Source organism: Balaenoptera borealis (genome assembly GCF_965194805.1).
Source record: "Balaenoptera borealis genome assembly, chromosome: 3".
Taxonomy (NCBI): domain Eukaryota; kingdom Metazoa; phylum Chordata; class Mammalia; order Artiodactyla; family Balaenopteridae; genus Balaenoptera; species Balaenoptera borealis.
Genome location: NC_138866.1, coordinates 46,915,907 through 46,931,729, shown reverse-complemented (window position 1 = coordinate 46,931,729; position 15,823 = coordinate 46,915,907). Strand labels below are relative to the sequence as shown.

Below are 15,823 nucleotides of genomic sequence, written 5' to 3'. Positions count from 1 at the left end.
TTTAACATACGAGAAATTTTCTAAAATTCTGGTGTTTAGTCATTGTTATATTTATTTGGTACTAGCTAAAGATCTTTTAAAAGACTTTATAGAATTATATAAAGCTATTTTTCAGAGAATAAATGCTATTTAAAATAGTTTGTCTTAAATCTAGTTATATCTAGCCTTGTCCCCAAGAGGATTTAAGGAAGAATTTTTCTCATCCAAAAATCTTACTTGGCATTAAACTGTTTATCTGGATGCAGACAGATCCTAGGAGTATTTACATTAAAAAATTTACTTACAGTACAAACATAACAGAGAATGTAAAAATCCAAAATGTCATAATTCCACCAAGCTAAAATAAATTCTTCCACTTTTCTATGTTTAATACATAATATTTAAATATTTTCATTTCTAAGAGTATCTACCAATCACATTTCAATGTTGCAGCATACTTTAGAGAAAAAAGTATTTAAAGTGGGATTTTTAAAATTTATGGTTGCTACGTTATTGGTATTACAACTGGTTAAGGTTTGAAAGTCCAGATGACTCCTGTCTTTTGGATTAATTGTCTAAAGATAATATTTTTAATTATGCTTTCATCCTACAAATACAACATAAACAGAACATCTTTAAGGTATTTTATTTCCTGATCCCTAAACTAATCAGAGAACAAATATTTTAAAAATATGAACTCATGCAAATGTAATAGATAAAGGCATATCTTGGAGATACCGCAGGTTTGGTTCCAGCTCACTGCAATAAAGTAAATCACACAAATTTTTTAGTTCCCCAGTGCATATGAAAGTTAGGTTTACACTATACTTAAGTCTACCTGTTAAATGTGCCACAGCATTATGTCTAAAATAACAACATACATACCTTAATTAAAAACTAATGCTGTTGGAAAAATGGCACCAATAGACTTACTCAATGCAGGGTAGCCACAAACCTTGTTTGTAAAAAAACGCAGTATCTGCGAGAGATGTCTGTAAATGAAAGCTTTCTCATAAATTCAGCAGTACCTTGTAAGATTTCTTACAGAGTCTCTTAGGAAAAATTTAATATTGAGAGATAAATGTCCATATTTGCAACTCACCACTGGATCTGTTGGATGAAAAATGTTTAGTAATCGGTTACAAATCTCTCTGGGCAAAATATGGTCTTGACTTCCAGTGTTTCCTGGGCGGATGCCACGCAATGCCAAAAAAACTGCCAGCGGGGATCCCATACAGAAGAAATTTTCAACCTACAATGATAAAGTCATTCTAAATTTTAAAAGTGGTGAAGTGTTTTTCAAAGAATTTGGGCACAACATAATATATGGTAAAATACAAATAATAAATTTGTCTCCAAATATATATCTTTTTAAATGAGCTTTGTCTAGATGGTATCTGCATTACTTATTAACTATATAACAACCATTAATTATTCTAAACAGTCTATCCAGGAGCAACTTCATTATCTTTAAATCTAATAGAAAATTAAGAATGAGAGTAAGGAGAAGGAAGATTTATTAAGCTACTATTTTGTGTAAAGTAATAGTATATTAGGTATTCTAAAACATATAAAGACCAATAAGGCAGAGCTTCTGCACTCAGAGTTTACAATCCTGCGGGGAGGCAGAATAAAATAGTGCATAATAGAGGGAAAGCGTGCTACAGGAGAGTAGACAAAGGAATAATTAATCCCAACTTTGAGGGCTTTACAAAGGAGGAAGCATTTGCACTGGCCATAAAAGATGAAAAGGATTTCCAAAGTTGGGGTTGGGATATACTGGGGCTGGAAGGATATTCCATATTGATAGAACCACATGAACTAAAGCAGAGGGAGGAAAGAAACTGGCTTAATTTAGAGAATAAAAATAACCTGATATGGTTGAAAATTGAGTGTGGGGAAAATGTAACTTGGAATGAGAATGTACAGAACCTTGACTGTTTGACAAAAGAGTTGGGCTTAATTTATTTTACAGGTAGTGAAAGAGAATAGGATTTGACCCATGTTTTAGGAGGTTAGTAAATCTGGTAGTAGCTTGTGAATGAACTGGAAAATTAAGAGGCTAGTGACTTGGAGACAAGTTAGAAAACTATTGAAAGAGTTTAGGCAAAAGATAATCTGCACCCAGGAGGACAAGCTGTTCCATTCAGAAATGGAAATTTGAGAGATTAGGATGGAATCAACATGAATGAATGGAGATGGGGATAAGGAAGGAGCCAGAGGCAATTCACAAGATTTGGGTCTGGCTGACTGGGAAGATATTAATTAATCCATTAATTGTTAACAGGATACTCTAAGTAAATCATGTTTTTGTTCATAATTAGTTTGAGGTATCTGTAACATACCTAACAGGTATTGAATTGAGAATTTAAGACAAGAAATATAGAATTGGATATGCCAACTTTTCTTTCTTTGTTTATGATTGGTTTGCAGTTTGGTGGACAAACACACAAAGGAATTATTCTCTCTCAGATAAAAGTAACAATTGCTTTAGGGTTATCTATATCCATCAAATAATTTTAAAGGTGAAGAAGAGCTTTAGACATTTAGTCTAACTGCCTCATCTAGGGATGAATAAACAGATGAATTCAGAGATGTTAACTGATTTTGACTTGGCTACTGTTACATAACTAGTTAGTGGCAAAGCCTCATGATCACAACCAAAGCTTCCCACTCTCTAGACCAATGTTTGTTGACATTTTTTTCCTCTTTTGAAAGTTCAATGGTAATGTGTGACAAATCTAACACTTTTATTTATGGAAGTAAATCCATCTGCCAGTTAACAGGCATAGAAAGACCTCTGTTTCTTTTAGAACTCTGGAGTACTAAATATTAATTTGCTAATTCATCATATATTCCTTTTAAAATTTCAGATTTCTATATTTTTTCTCTATAAGTAATTAAATAATTAAAAATTCATATTATTAGACTACATGACTATGTATTAGAAGGATACACAATTATAGGGCATAAATTCTGGTTATGTGATAACTGAATTTTGAGATAATAATATACTTAGTGGATCGTACTCAACTCTCTAGTACAAAACCCAGGACATGAAATAGAAGAGTTTACTTTTACTATCAGATCAATTCTACATATTTAACATTGATTATATATAATAATGGTGGTAGAGATGGAACTCAAATTCCAGGTGGGGGGTGACTCCAAAGACCATGCTCTTATGGCTTTTATTTTATTTTTATTATTATTTTTTAACATCTTTATTGGAGTATAATTGCTTTACAATGGTGTATTAGTTTCTGTTTTATAACAAAGTGAATCAGCTATACATATACATATATCCCTGTATCTCTTCCCTCTTGCGTCTCCCTCCCACCCTTATGGCTTTTAAATGTATCTTATAACTTTACCATATGGCTTTTAAATGTATAAGTTAAAAAAAAAAAACCTTTATAAGTCATAGAGATAGATTCAATAAGAATTTTTGCATCATTCCATCACTTAACCTGTATGTTAAGTTTCCATGATAAAAGATATCAAGAAGAAACAATATGGTACACTAGACATGGGCATATATTCAACTGGAAATGAGTATTAGGAAACTTACATCATGTTCCATTTAACATTGCAAACAAATTGTTATTCAGGTATAGGCTGTATCTTCTCCAATGGTCAGGTCAATGTCAATGTCTCTCTGCAACTTTTTATTCTTCTAAACCATTGCTTTCGACAGCTCTATTCCGATGCTCAAAAACCCTGAAAAGCTTTCCACCGCCCCTATCAAACATAAGGTCCCTTTTTCTAGCTCTTCCTGCTTTCCTACACCCTCCATGCCCTTTATCCTGTATATTTTAGCCAAACTGGCTTGCTCTCCTTGCTCCAAACTAACTGCGTGCACCTCATCTTGTGCTTTTATCATACACTTCTTATTGATTGAAATGTCAGCTTTCCATCCCTGGAATCATCACTGATATAATTCCAGTTATTTTCTTACCACATACCACTAGCTGGTCACAAAGATTTGTTAAATTCTAAATATTAGATATTTACCAGATCTGTCTCTGTTTTTCTTTTCTCACTATTTAAGATTATTTGGTGTTTCTTGGACGTACTATGAAGGTATATCCCTCCATGCCTTTGTTTATGCTGTTTCTTTCAAGAACACAGCAGCATTTCTCCTTTCTTCTACTTGGCAATATCCAATTTACTGAGATTAAGTACAAATGTCATTCATTTGTAAACATTTACAGGCAAAATTAAACCTCCTTCTCATGCATACATCATTCTTTATACTGCTAATAGACCCAGTAACACTGTGTTACATATTTTGAGGGCTAGGAAACCATCTTGTCCATTCTTAGTGGAACCCAGAAACCAGCAGTGTCCAACACACCGCAAGTGTTAAAAAAAAAATTCATTTGAAAGAATAATTAGGATTTCATTTGAACCCTAACATCATGCTTCACATGATGTTTGAAAAAAACCTGAGATCAACAATGAAAATATCACCTGTCTTTCCTTACCTTAAATTTTAAGGCAGGTGTTTGTGTCATAGATGATGCCTTCAGTCCGTGTAGCCGTTCTTCTATGTCTCTCAGCCTAGAAAGAAGTATGAGATTATGTACACATTCATATTTATAATTTCATAAGTATTAGATGTTTACCAGTTCACTAAGCATAAAGAAGAAAATAATGACCCATCATCCAATCCCTCAAATTAAACCTTATTGACAGAATTTAATAAATGTACGTGCTGTAGTACAGAAAGTCTAAAAGTTTATGAAAGGACTTCCCTGGCAGTCCCAGTGGTTAAGACTCCACGCTGCCAATGCAAGGGGCGCAGGTTTGATCTCTGGTTGGGAAATTAAGATCCCATAAGCCGCATGGCGCGGCCAAAAAAAAAAAGGCTAAAACAAAAAGTTTATGAAATAATTAGTAAAAGTACCCCTATTCTTCCAATACATGCTGTTAATAGCTTTTTGGGGGAAACCTTTAGTAAAATGTGAGGCACATACAAGCATATATACACCTTTAAAAAAAAACACAGCATATGTTCATACCACATACACTATTCTATATCTTTCCTTTTTCTACAGTTAATAATGAACCTTAGCAATCTTTTCACTTGTCCCCTGACCTACTTCAGTCTTTATAACACCTGTGTAATTATCCATCATACAGACAAACCACAGTTTAAACTTCCTCTGCTGGTGAACATTTGGGTTATATCAACTTTTTCCTATTACAACGTTCTGTACCTAAGTCTGTTAAATTTTTTTTTTTTACAATTTTTTTTTTTACTGGATTTTGTGTCTAAAATATAGCTCTGAGGCTTGCCAACATGACATTTTCTTTCAAAACTATCAATTATTTCTGACACTAAAAACTTTATGTATTTTTCCTATGGTACTTAATAAAATTCTAAATGAAATCCTTAGACAAATTCTATAAGACAAAAATAAATTCAACGTTTCCTGAGCAAGAATTTAAGTCAGCTAAATTGGTTGTTTTTATATAATGCTAACTATCAAAATGAGTGACTTTTCACTGTTCTATTAGAATCAATCAGATGATCATTAAGAGAACAAACGACAGAGCATGTAACTAGAGATGAAAATAGGAATGTAGCAAAGAATTAAAAGATAGTATCAGGAAGGCTGCAAATGATTAGATAATTATAAAATCTGTCAAAAATATATTTGTCAACAAAAAAAGGGCTTTAAAATTATTTTCAGAATAATAAGAAACGTAAAGGCCCATCTCTAAGATTAGTAAAACTACGAAAGATTACAAGCTAGTAAACATTTTCAGTAAGGATTCTACAAAGTGACTCAGCTTGGAATAAGTTTTAGATTTCACTCCTAATAAACTGTGAAGAAAAGACAGAAGGAAAAAGAGGAAGATGGAAGAATAATTTATTTTATGCTATAGGAAAACACCTAATTAGTATGAAAATTAAGTCTCTAGCTTGATTAGGCATGTTATTCAATAATCTTTGTACCCGAAACAATGTATTTTTTTCTTTATTATGAAAATCTTAAGCTTTCACCTAAGAAGTCCAGTGATTCCATGAAGACATTTTAAATTCTTTCAAGAGATTAGGGTATTTTACCGTTGTTTAGTTATATAGAGCTCATCAAGAAGATGACGTTCTTCATAGCTCATCCATTGTTCATCAGGCAACTCTTCTTCCTTCTGCAGCAACTGTTCATAGAGTCGAACTGGATTCCAGCCAGTCATTATGTCATAAGTGATTACACATCCCAAGGAATGTGACACTATTGAGACTTTACCCCCTTTTTCTTCAAAGTCTGGATTCCGAGAACAGAAAAGGGAATATAATCGATTCAGCTCTTGCTGAAGGCCTTTAACTAGCTGTTTGAAATAAGAAAACATCAAATTAGAGTAATCACTGACTACTATAAACTTTATTTCTAAACTCAAATACATTAAGGAAGAAAAACACACATTACTGGCCAAATATATCTAGGTTATTAAAATTAACTCAGAACCCTAAAGGCAATGAAGTAAAGGTATATGTAATATTATAATCCATATCAACACTAAAGAATAAAGGCAGATGTTACCCACACAGATCCTTTCATAGTCCTTAAACCAATTATTTAAGCCAGCAGTTCCAGAGATTTAAAAAAAAGTTCCATGCAGATTCTAGTAGATTTCCAGAGTCCTGGATATTTCTTCTTCGTTGCAATGGACTCATATGCAATTCTAAAGTCTTGTACCTTGTAGTTTTTAAGCCACAGTAAGTTTTAGGGAAAGAATATCTGAGTTTATGGTAACAGGGTGACTAACATATTGTATATGCAACATATATATACTATTACTTTATGCATTCTTTTAAAGATATTTTTTTGATGTAGACCATTTTTAAAGTCTTTATTGAATTTGTTACAATATTGCTTTTTTTTTTTTTTTTTAATGTTTTGGTTTTCTGGCCATGAGGCATGTGGGATCTTAGCTCCCCGACCAGGGATGGAAACCGCACCCCACGCATTGGAAGGCGAAGTCTTAACCACTGCACTGCCAGGAAGTCCCACTTTATGCATTTAGATAAGAGTAATGTAATGAAAGTCCATTGTGTGACAAAAGAAAAAGCTTATGTTGATCTACTTGATATTCCAAAATTCCCAGTAAGTTGGTAATATAGATAAGAGCAAAAAGTTGTTTTTAAAAAGCAGGACTTTTTTTTCTTTATAACTTTATTTATTTATTTAATTTTTTGGGCTATGTTGGGTCTTTGTTTCTATGCGAGGGCTTTCTCTAGTTGCGGCAAGCGGGAGCCACTCTTCATCGCGGTGCGCAGACCTCTCACTATCGCGGCCTCTCTTGTTGCAGAGCACAGGCTCCAGACGCGCAGGCTCAGTAATTGTGGCTCACGGGCCCAGCTGCTCCGCAGCATGTGGGATCCTCCCAGACCAGGGCTCGAACCCGTGTCCCCTGCATTAGCAGGAAGACTCTCAACCGCTGTGTCACCAGGGAAGCCCAGCAGGACTTTTTTAAGGTTTAGAGGTTAATAATGTGGGGAGTACCATAGCCATTTTTCTTTGTAAAACTGCTTTCTTGAAATTTAGCTTTAACAAATATTACTGACATATTCTATGAAGTGAGAAGAACAAGGTTCTTTTGTTACTCAAATTCATTCATACGGGGGCCCTGACCTGATTTTTAAGGCAGTCCTCTCCTCCTCCTATCATTGCTTACTACTATTTAGTTATAAAATTCCTGCCTGATATTAAATTTCGCACTTCAGTCCTTCTTAATATGTCAGCTGTTATTCAGACAAACAAACATTAATTATATACTGCTTCCATTTTCAATCTTTAGGTTTCACTGAACAAGCTTTAGCAGATACAAACTGAAAATTATTTGAGCATTCATGCTTGGCTGGGTTAGCAGTGACGTGAATGAAGGTGCAATGTTCTTTCTGATTGCTGACATCACAGAGCTCTACACTGCAATACTGAGGTCTGGTTAAAGCTATTGAAACCATGTATTGGGTCTGGAGGGCTTGTTAAATACAGATTGCTGGGCTCCATCCCAGAGTTTCAGACTCAGCAGCTCTGGGGACCACACTAGTGGCAAATGCATATAAAAATCTCCCAAGACATGGGTTGTAGGTAATTCTAGTCAACAGAATTTAAGAAATAGGCAGTGTGATGTCAAATTACATGCTCTTTTCAAAGGGAGCTATAATGTAATGCTTTGGACTTGGCTTTGATAAGAATATGAACCAACCCTTAAAATTTTGTTATTTTCCTAATTTATAATCTACATGAAGGGAGGTGTAGAAAAAACTAATGTTTCAATAAAATAAATTCCTTTAAAAGCAATATTTGTTAATAGTTTTTACTTTTGAAGGCCTTGATTTTAAGACTCCTACCATGTAAGTACAGAAACACTAGATCCCTCTGTGACCAACTATATTCATTTGGGATATCTGAACCAAGAATAATGATATACCCTGTGATCTGAATTTTATTAATTCTACAATATTACCTAATCAGTTCAGCTAACCTCTTACACACGCAGGCATTGGATGGCTCTTCAAAAGTTTAAAAGTTTCTAATTCTCATAACCACTGCCCCCAAATTAAAATTTATGAAGTTAACCGAAGAGGAAAAAAACCCAGCAGCTTCAAGAGAGAATCCAAACACCCAAAATGGGGCTGAAGAATATAATTAGTCATTTGTCCTTCTCCCTGTTACAGGAAATTTTAATGAGAAAAAGTAATTGAGAGTTTTAGTCATATACATCAATTAAACAATTTTCAAATAACAATGGCAAGATAGGGCCATGACAATTCTCTTTATAGTTCTTCATTTTTAAAAGCCATTGAAAAGAGAGTTCAGATGTACAAAAGATATACAGTTCTCTCTGGATTTTTCATGTTACTTTATTTAGGGTTGAAGAAAGAGCCAAAGGCTCTCTGATGATGTCTTGATAGACTGGAGTTAGTTTCTTTTTTAAAAACTGGTCCTCAGAAAGTATGACCTGAGAAGTACTGATCGATACACAAAACTTTTTCCCTAAAAAGCACAGCTTTTTAGTGCACAATCACTAATTAGGGTCCTCCCATGTGCATCTCAGAAACTTGAGTGAAAAGGGGCCTCAGAGATGATCTAACTTAAACTGCTATGAAGATAAAAGTCCCTTCAGTAACACCCCTCTTAAGGGATAAGGAGCTCAGCATCTACCCCAGTGAGTATCTTCATCCAGAAGTGGTCACTTCTATTTAAAAAAAATTTTCCCCCCAGTTTTACTGAGATATAATTGAGATAGACTGTTTAAGTTTAAAGTGTACAATGTAATGATGTGATATAGGTATATATTGTGAAATGACTATCACAGTAAGTTTAGTTAAAATCCATCACCTTATATTATTTACAAATTTTTTCATTGTAACACTTCTGTATTTTTAAGGCAGTTTTGCTTATTACACAGTTCTTCATTAGTAACCAAACATGTCCCTTTCCGTATTTTCAATTCACGGATCCTTATTTTACTTTCTAGAATTAACAGAGTAAGTCTATTCCTTTTTTTTTTAAATTGTAGCCCTTGAAATATATAAAGACAGATATATACTTAATTACAACTTGAAAATCTAAGCACAAGGAATTTATATATCATAATATCTTTGATCCTCATGACAATCTTTATCAACTAGGTATTTTATATGTCCATTATATAAGTGAGGAAGCTGAGAAAGTGAGAAATTTGATCTAAGCTAGTTAAGTGGCAGGTTTTGAATCTGCATCTGTTTGACTCCAAAGGCTGAGAGGAAGAGAAAAAAGGCTCTTATTTATGCCTATCAAATAAACCTAACAAGGTTAATTCACCAGGCATGACAATCCTACAGAACCCCTGCTGGCTGTTACTTATCACTACTTCCCTTAGGAAACATATATTGTTGAAAAATAATTTAGTCTAAATATTGCCTAACACCAACCTTGTGTTAAATGGACTTTGATTCGCAGAATCAGCTTTCCTTTTTAAAGAATAAGAACAATTTTTGCCCACTTCTCACTAAGTTTTTCTTTTATTTTCTTTTGTTCTTCACAATGCTTTAAGCAATGTTTCCCAAACTTCCCTGATGGTATCACCTGGGGAACTGTTAAAAACACAAATTCACAGGTTCTATCTCAGACCCACTGAATCAGGATCTCCAGAGGAGGGACCTGGGAAAGTATTTTTTAGTTTCTTTTTCTTAACTTTTTATTTGGGAGTAATTTCAAATTTATAAAATGTTGCAAAATAAAAATAGTACAAAGTTCCTCACATAGGCTTTATCCAAAATTCACCTAATGTTAGCATTTCCTCCTATTTGCCTTATCATTTGTTCTGTTTCTATAGCACACACACAACTTTTTTGTGAACCATTTAAGGATATATTACATATGCCATGGTCCTTTATCCCCAAATACTCCAGTGTATATTTCCTAAGACTAGGAATATTCTCTTCCACAATCATAGTGCTGTTATCAACTTCAGAATTCACTTTGATATATTTCATCTAATCTAGTCTACCATTCACATTTTAATTTTGTCAGTTGATCTAATATTATCCTTTGTAGCATTTCCCCCAATCCAGTACAGGATACAGTCTAGGATGAGATATAATTAGCTATCACGTCTCTTTAATCTTCTCTATTTGGAACATTTTCCACAGCCATTCTTTCTCTTTTATTATGCCAACATTTTAAAAGAATACAGTCTCATTCCTACTTTTTTATTACAACTTCCTCATTTTATGTTTGTCTGATGTTTCCTCATAATTGGAATACTGCATAAATAATGCTGTGTCCTTCTCTGGGTGTCCCTCAGGAACACCCCATAAAGTTGTTGCTTGATTTCTCCACTGTATACCTTTATTTTTTAAACTAAAAGCAGTCTGAGAGGATACACTTTAAGACCATGCAAGTATTCTGTTCCTCATCAAAAAATCTGCCCTCATTTTAGCATCCACTGATGATTCTTGCCCAGTCCTCTCCCCTACCTGATCCTACCATGATGGCTGCAAAATGAGACTTTCCAACTCCAGCATTCCTTCCACATGTATTAGTAGGCCCTTGGCATCCTACTGAAGCAAAGGACCTCCCTTCTTCCCAATTTGTTTATCTATTTATCATTAATAAGGACTTACAAATCTTTCAGTGATTTAGAATTCTTTAGTACATTATCCTTATTATAATACAAAAGTACTATTAATAATTCCTTACAATACGTAATCATTACTTAATTATTTGGTCAGTGGGATATGCTTCTTTAATTTGACTATTATGTCCTTGTATCTTGCTCCATCATTCTTTTGAGCATTTTTCTACCTTTCGTCAAAACAAATTCTTCCAGCTTTGACTTGGACCTATCCTGCCCCAGCCCTGGAATCAGCCATTTTTCCAAGGAACTCTACTTTTTCTTAGTGGAGAATAACAATACTAGAGGCAAAGATCTGCGTGCTAGGTATACTCGTTGGATTGGGGTCTCTGCTTCTTGGTCCTTTCAGCGGACAGAGGTAGGAAATATATGCATATATATACTTCTGTGCTTAAACATATATGCTTAAATATATAGATGTTATCTACATACACTGGCTTATTTTCAAAATCATAAATTCACATTAATACCCTCAATTCCAATGTCCCCCATGGGGTTTTTTTTTTTGCCTGCATTTTTAATGAGCACCACAAGTGATTGTTCTAATTAGGGATGTTTGGGATACACTGCTGAAGATTGCTGGTGAATCTCAGACACAAGTTCTCAGTGCTTTTCCATGAAATTCAACTGGATCAAAAAACCAACTAATTTAAAACACTGGGTGTTCTCCTTCCATTTCATTTATCTTAACGATCAGTTCCTTTTTCCTACTGAATATGTTTTATTCAATTCCATTCTGAGGAAGATTATCTTTGACTATAAGAGCAAAATAAAAAGTGATCACTTTCTCAGTCATCATTCACCAACGGCCAGAGGTTTGAGTCTGGCACTTTTCTCTTTTCAGTTTTTCTGGATATTAACGCCAACTTAAAGTTTTTAAAAAACACTTATTACTTTTGGGGGACATGACTCAGCACATTTTAGCCTTGAAGACTCAGGATACCGTTTTAGGAGTACTACCAACCACGTGTGCGTGCGTGTGTGTGTGTGTACGTGTGTATAGTAATATGCTCTCAGCCCTTGTCTTTCCTTTCCGCCCCCCCCCCCCCTCACTGGTTTACTTGCAATACTATATAGTTCAGTGTTCTAACCTTTAGGGCATATCTAACGATGCCCATTGTACACTATAAAGGACTATGAACTAATAAAGTGTTCTACTTCACCGACTAGGCCTTCCTTTTTGGTTAGAATTAAGCTCAGAATAGCAGTTCTCCTTGTAGCTTCTTTTACTGTTTGTTCTCAATCAGATCAAGGCAGATCTTGCCCAATACTGGTATATGGCAATGAGGGGATATAGAAAGAGGAATGAAGAAAAATCCTAAGGGGATGGTAGTTGGAAGAGAAGGAATTTTCTGTGGCAACTAACCAAACATATTTCTGTCAATATGTAAAAGATATCCTGGATTAAGTTAGGGAATGACTCTGAATGAACAAAATCAGCAACGGATTGGCTTGGAGTAGCACAGAGCAGCAGAGCTGCTCTATTGGTAATTACTCCTTGTACTAGTTTCTTTACCCTTCAAATGAAGATACTAATCATATCTACTTCATAGGGTAAGGATTAAACAAGTTAATACATGTTAGGTAATTAACGCGGTTATTCCCATGAAACAAAATTCTTTTTCTCTTACCAATAAAGTGACAAATTGCATTGGTAGAGATTCCCTCATCCCTCTGAATAAACTATCTCCCTTCACCTACCCTTCCGATCTGCCCCCCTTTAGGGTTATCTTTGTGATGCATGAGCAAAATTACCATTTGAGAACTACACAAATGACACAATAAAAGCAAGTCTTTTATATACAAAAACACTTGAAGGACATTTCTAAGTGTTTAAAACTCTTTTGTGGGACTTCCCTGGTGGTCCAGTGGTCAAGAATCTGCCTTCCAATGCAGGGGACATGGGTTCGATCCCTGGTCGAGGCAACTAAGCCTGCATGCTCTAGAGCCTGCATGCCACAACTAGAGAGCCCGCACGCCACAACGTAGAGCCCGTGTGACACAATGAAAGATCCTGCATACCACAACTAAGACCTGACGCAGCCAAATAAATAATTTTTAAAAAGCTCTTTTGTGAGGATAATACTCATAGATATTACTAATCAGACTTATGAAAACTTATTTTTCAAAGAGCTATTTTCTAACCAACCTCTCACTTCCAAGGTTATCCATTTTATTAAGCATCCCAATGTGCAGTTTAAGACTGCAAATGCACTATGAAATACAGGCTATTTATAGATTAATGGATTCCTATAATTTCTCACTTGCTTGTAAAAAAAGAACATAAAATGTTAAAATTCAGGACACATGTTACCACTGAAAAAAATACCCAATAGCAATAAGATAATCATGATACTTACTTCATCTCTATAAAGTGGGCTAGTATAATACATTATGTCCATTGCACTGCTATTTAACATATCCCTTAAACCTCGCACTTTGTCTGGAGTAATGGAATCAACAGTGTCTACGAGGTAAAAAAAAAAATTAAACTTAAGAGAAGATTCATTTTAGGGAAAGAATAAACTGTGAAAAAAGTTACATTCCTTGAAATAACTGCTTTAAATTAACATTTATATATTCAAGACTAGCTTTGAATCTAATGAACCTTACCTTCTTGAAATTTTACTATTTGTAAATTTAAAAATAATGATGGAGGGTATTTACCTACCACAAACATCACTGCGCTCATTAGTGCTGAAAGGTTAAAAAACATTTCCTCTAAATCAGGAATAAGCTAAGGATATCTACTCTTTTTTTAATAATTAAAAAAATTTTTATTGAGGTTCAGTTGATATACAATATTATATAAGTTCCAGGTGTACAAACAGTAATTCACAATTTTTAAAGGTTATATTCCATTTACAGTTATTATAAAATATTGGCTATAGTCCTAGTGTTGAACAATATATCCTTGTAGCTTATTTATTTTATACGTAGTAGTTTGTACTTCTCAATCCCCCCCTTCCCCTATCTTCTCCCCCGCCCCCCGCTAACCACTAGTTTGTTCTCTGTGAGTCTGTTTCTTTTCTGTTATATTCACTAGTTTGCTTTGTTTTTTAGATTCCACATATAAGTGATATCATACAGTATTTGTCTTTGTATGACTTATTTCACTTAGCATAATACCCTCCAAGTCCATCCATGTCGTTACAAATGGCAAAATTTCATTCTTTTTCTTATGGCTGAGTAGTATTCCATTGTGTATGTATATATACATGACATCTTCTTTATCCATTCATCTGTTGATGGGCACTTAGGTTACTTCCACACCTTCACTATTAAAAATACATAATGCTGCTATCAACATTGGCGTGCGTGTAACTTTTCGAATTAGTGTTTTCGTTTTTTTCGGATATATACTCAGGAGTGGAATTGCTGGGTCATATGGTAGCTCTATTTTTAGTTTTTTGAGGAACCTCTGTACTGTTTTCTACAGTGGCTGCACCAATTTACATTCCCACCATCAGTGTATGAAGGTTCTCTTTTCTCCACATCTTCTCCAACATTTGTTATTTGTGTCCTTTTTGATGATAGCCATTCTGACAGGTGCGAGGTAATAGCTCACTGTGGTTTTAATTTGCATTTCTCTAGTGATTAATAATGTTGAGCATCTTATTTGCCTGTTGGCCATTTGTGCATCTTCTTTGGAAAAATGTCTATTCAGGTCTTCTGCCCATTTTAATTGGGTTGTTTATTTTTCTTGATGTCGAGCTATATGAGCTATTGGATATTAACCCCTTATTGGTCATATCATTTGCAAATATTTTCTCCCATTCCACAGGCTGTCTTTTCATTTTGCTGACGGTTTCCTTTGTTGTGCAAAAGCTTTTAAGTTTACTCAGGTCCTATGTGTTTATTTTTGCTTTTATTTCCTTTGCTTTAGGAGTCAGATCCAAAAAGATATTGCTATGATTTATGTCAAAGAGTGTTCCACCTATGTTTTCTTCTAGTTTTGTGGTTTTACATTTAGGTCTTTAATCCATTTTGAGTTTATTTTTGTATATGGTGTTAGAGAATATTCTAATTTCATTCTTTTACATGTAACTCTCTGGTTTTCCTGGCACCACTCATTGAAGAGACTGTCTTTTCCCCATTGTATATTCTTGCCTCCTTTGTTGTAGATTAATTGACCATAGTGCATGGGTTTATTTCTGTTCCATTGATCTATGTGTTGGTTTTTGTGCCAGTACCCTACTGTTTTGATGACTGTAGCTTCATAGTATAGTCTGAAGTCAAGGAGTGTGATTCCTCTAGCTCTGTTCTTCTTTCTCAAGATTGTTTTGGCTATTCAGGGTCTTCTGTGTTCCCATACACATTTTAAAATTATTTGTTCTAGTTCTGTGAAAAATGCCCTTGGTATTTTGATAGGGATTGCACCGAATCTGTAGATTGCCTTGGGTAGTATGGTCATTTTAACAATATTAATTCTTCCAATCCATGAACATAGTATATCTTTACATCTGTTGGTGTCATCTTCAATTTCTTTCATTGGTGTCTTATAGTTTTCTGAAAACAGGTCTTTTACCTCCTTAGGTAGGTTTATTCCTAGGTATTTTACTCTTTTTGATGTAATGGTAAATGGGATTGTTTCCTTAATTTCTCTTTTTTGACAGTTTGTTGTTAGTGTATAGAAGTACAACAAATTTCTGAATATTATTTTGTACCTTGCAACTTTACTGAATTCATTGATGAGCTCTAGCAGTTT

The 15,823-nt window shown here is 34.4% G+C and overlaps 1 protein-coding gene across 13 annotated transcripts in view; it reads right to left on the bottom strand.

Annotated features, from left to right (window-relative positions):
* Positions 1–15,823, bottom strand: part of DDHD1 (DDHD domain containing 1) — a 106,814-nt gene that overhangs the window by 20,242 nt on the left and 70,749 nt on the right. For all 13 annotated transcript variants that reach the window (XR_014243081.1, XM_082386819.1, XM_082386818.1 and 10 more), the window contains 4 exons: positions 13,476–13,582; positions 6,056–6,318; positions 4,467–4,542; positions 1,082–1,231 (listed from right to left, as the gene is read on the bottom strand). Coding sequence is in view for 12 of the 13 variants with exons in the window: in XM_082386819.1 (XP_082242945.1) it covers positions 1,082–1,231; positions 4,467–4,542; positions 6,056–6,318; positions 13,476–13,582 (596 nt within the window). In the remaining variant the exon portion in view is untranslated. The remainder of the gene's footprint in view (positions 1–1,081; positions 1,232–4,466; positions 4,543–6,055; positions 6,319–13,475; positions 13,583–15,823) is intronic.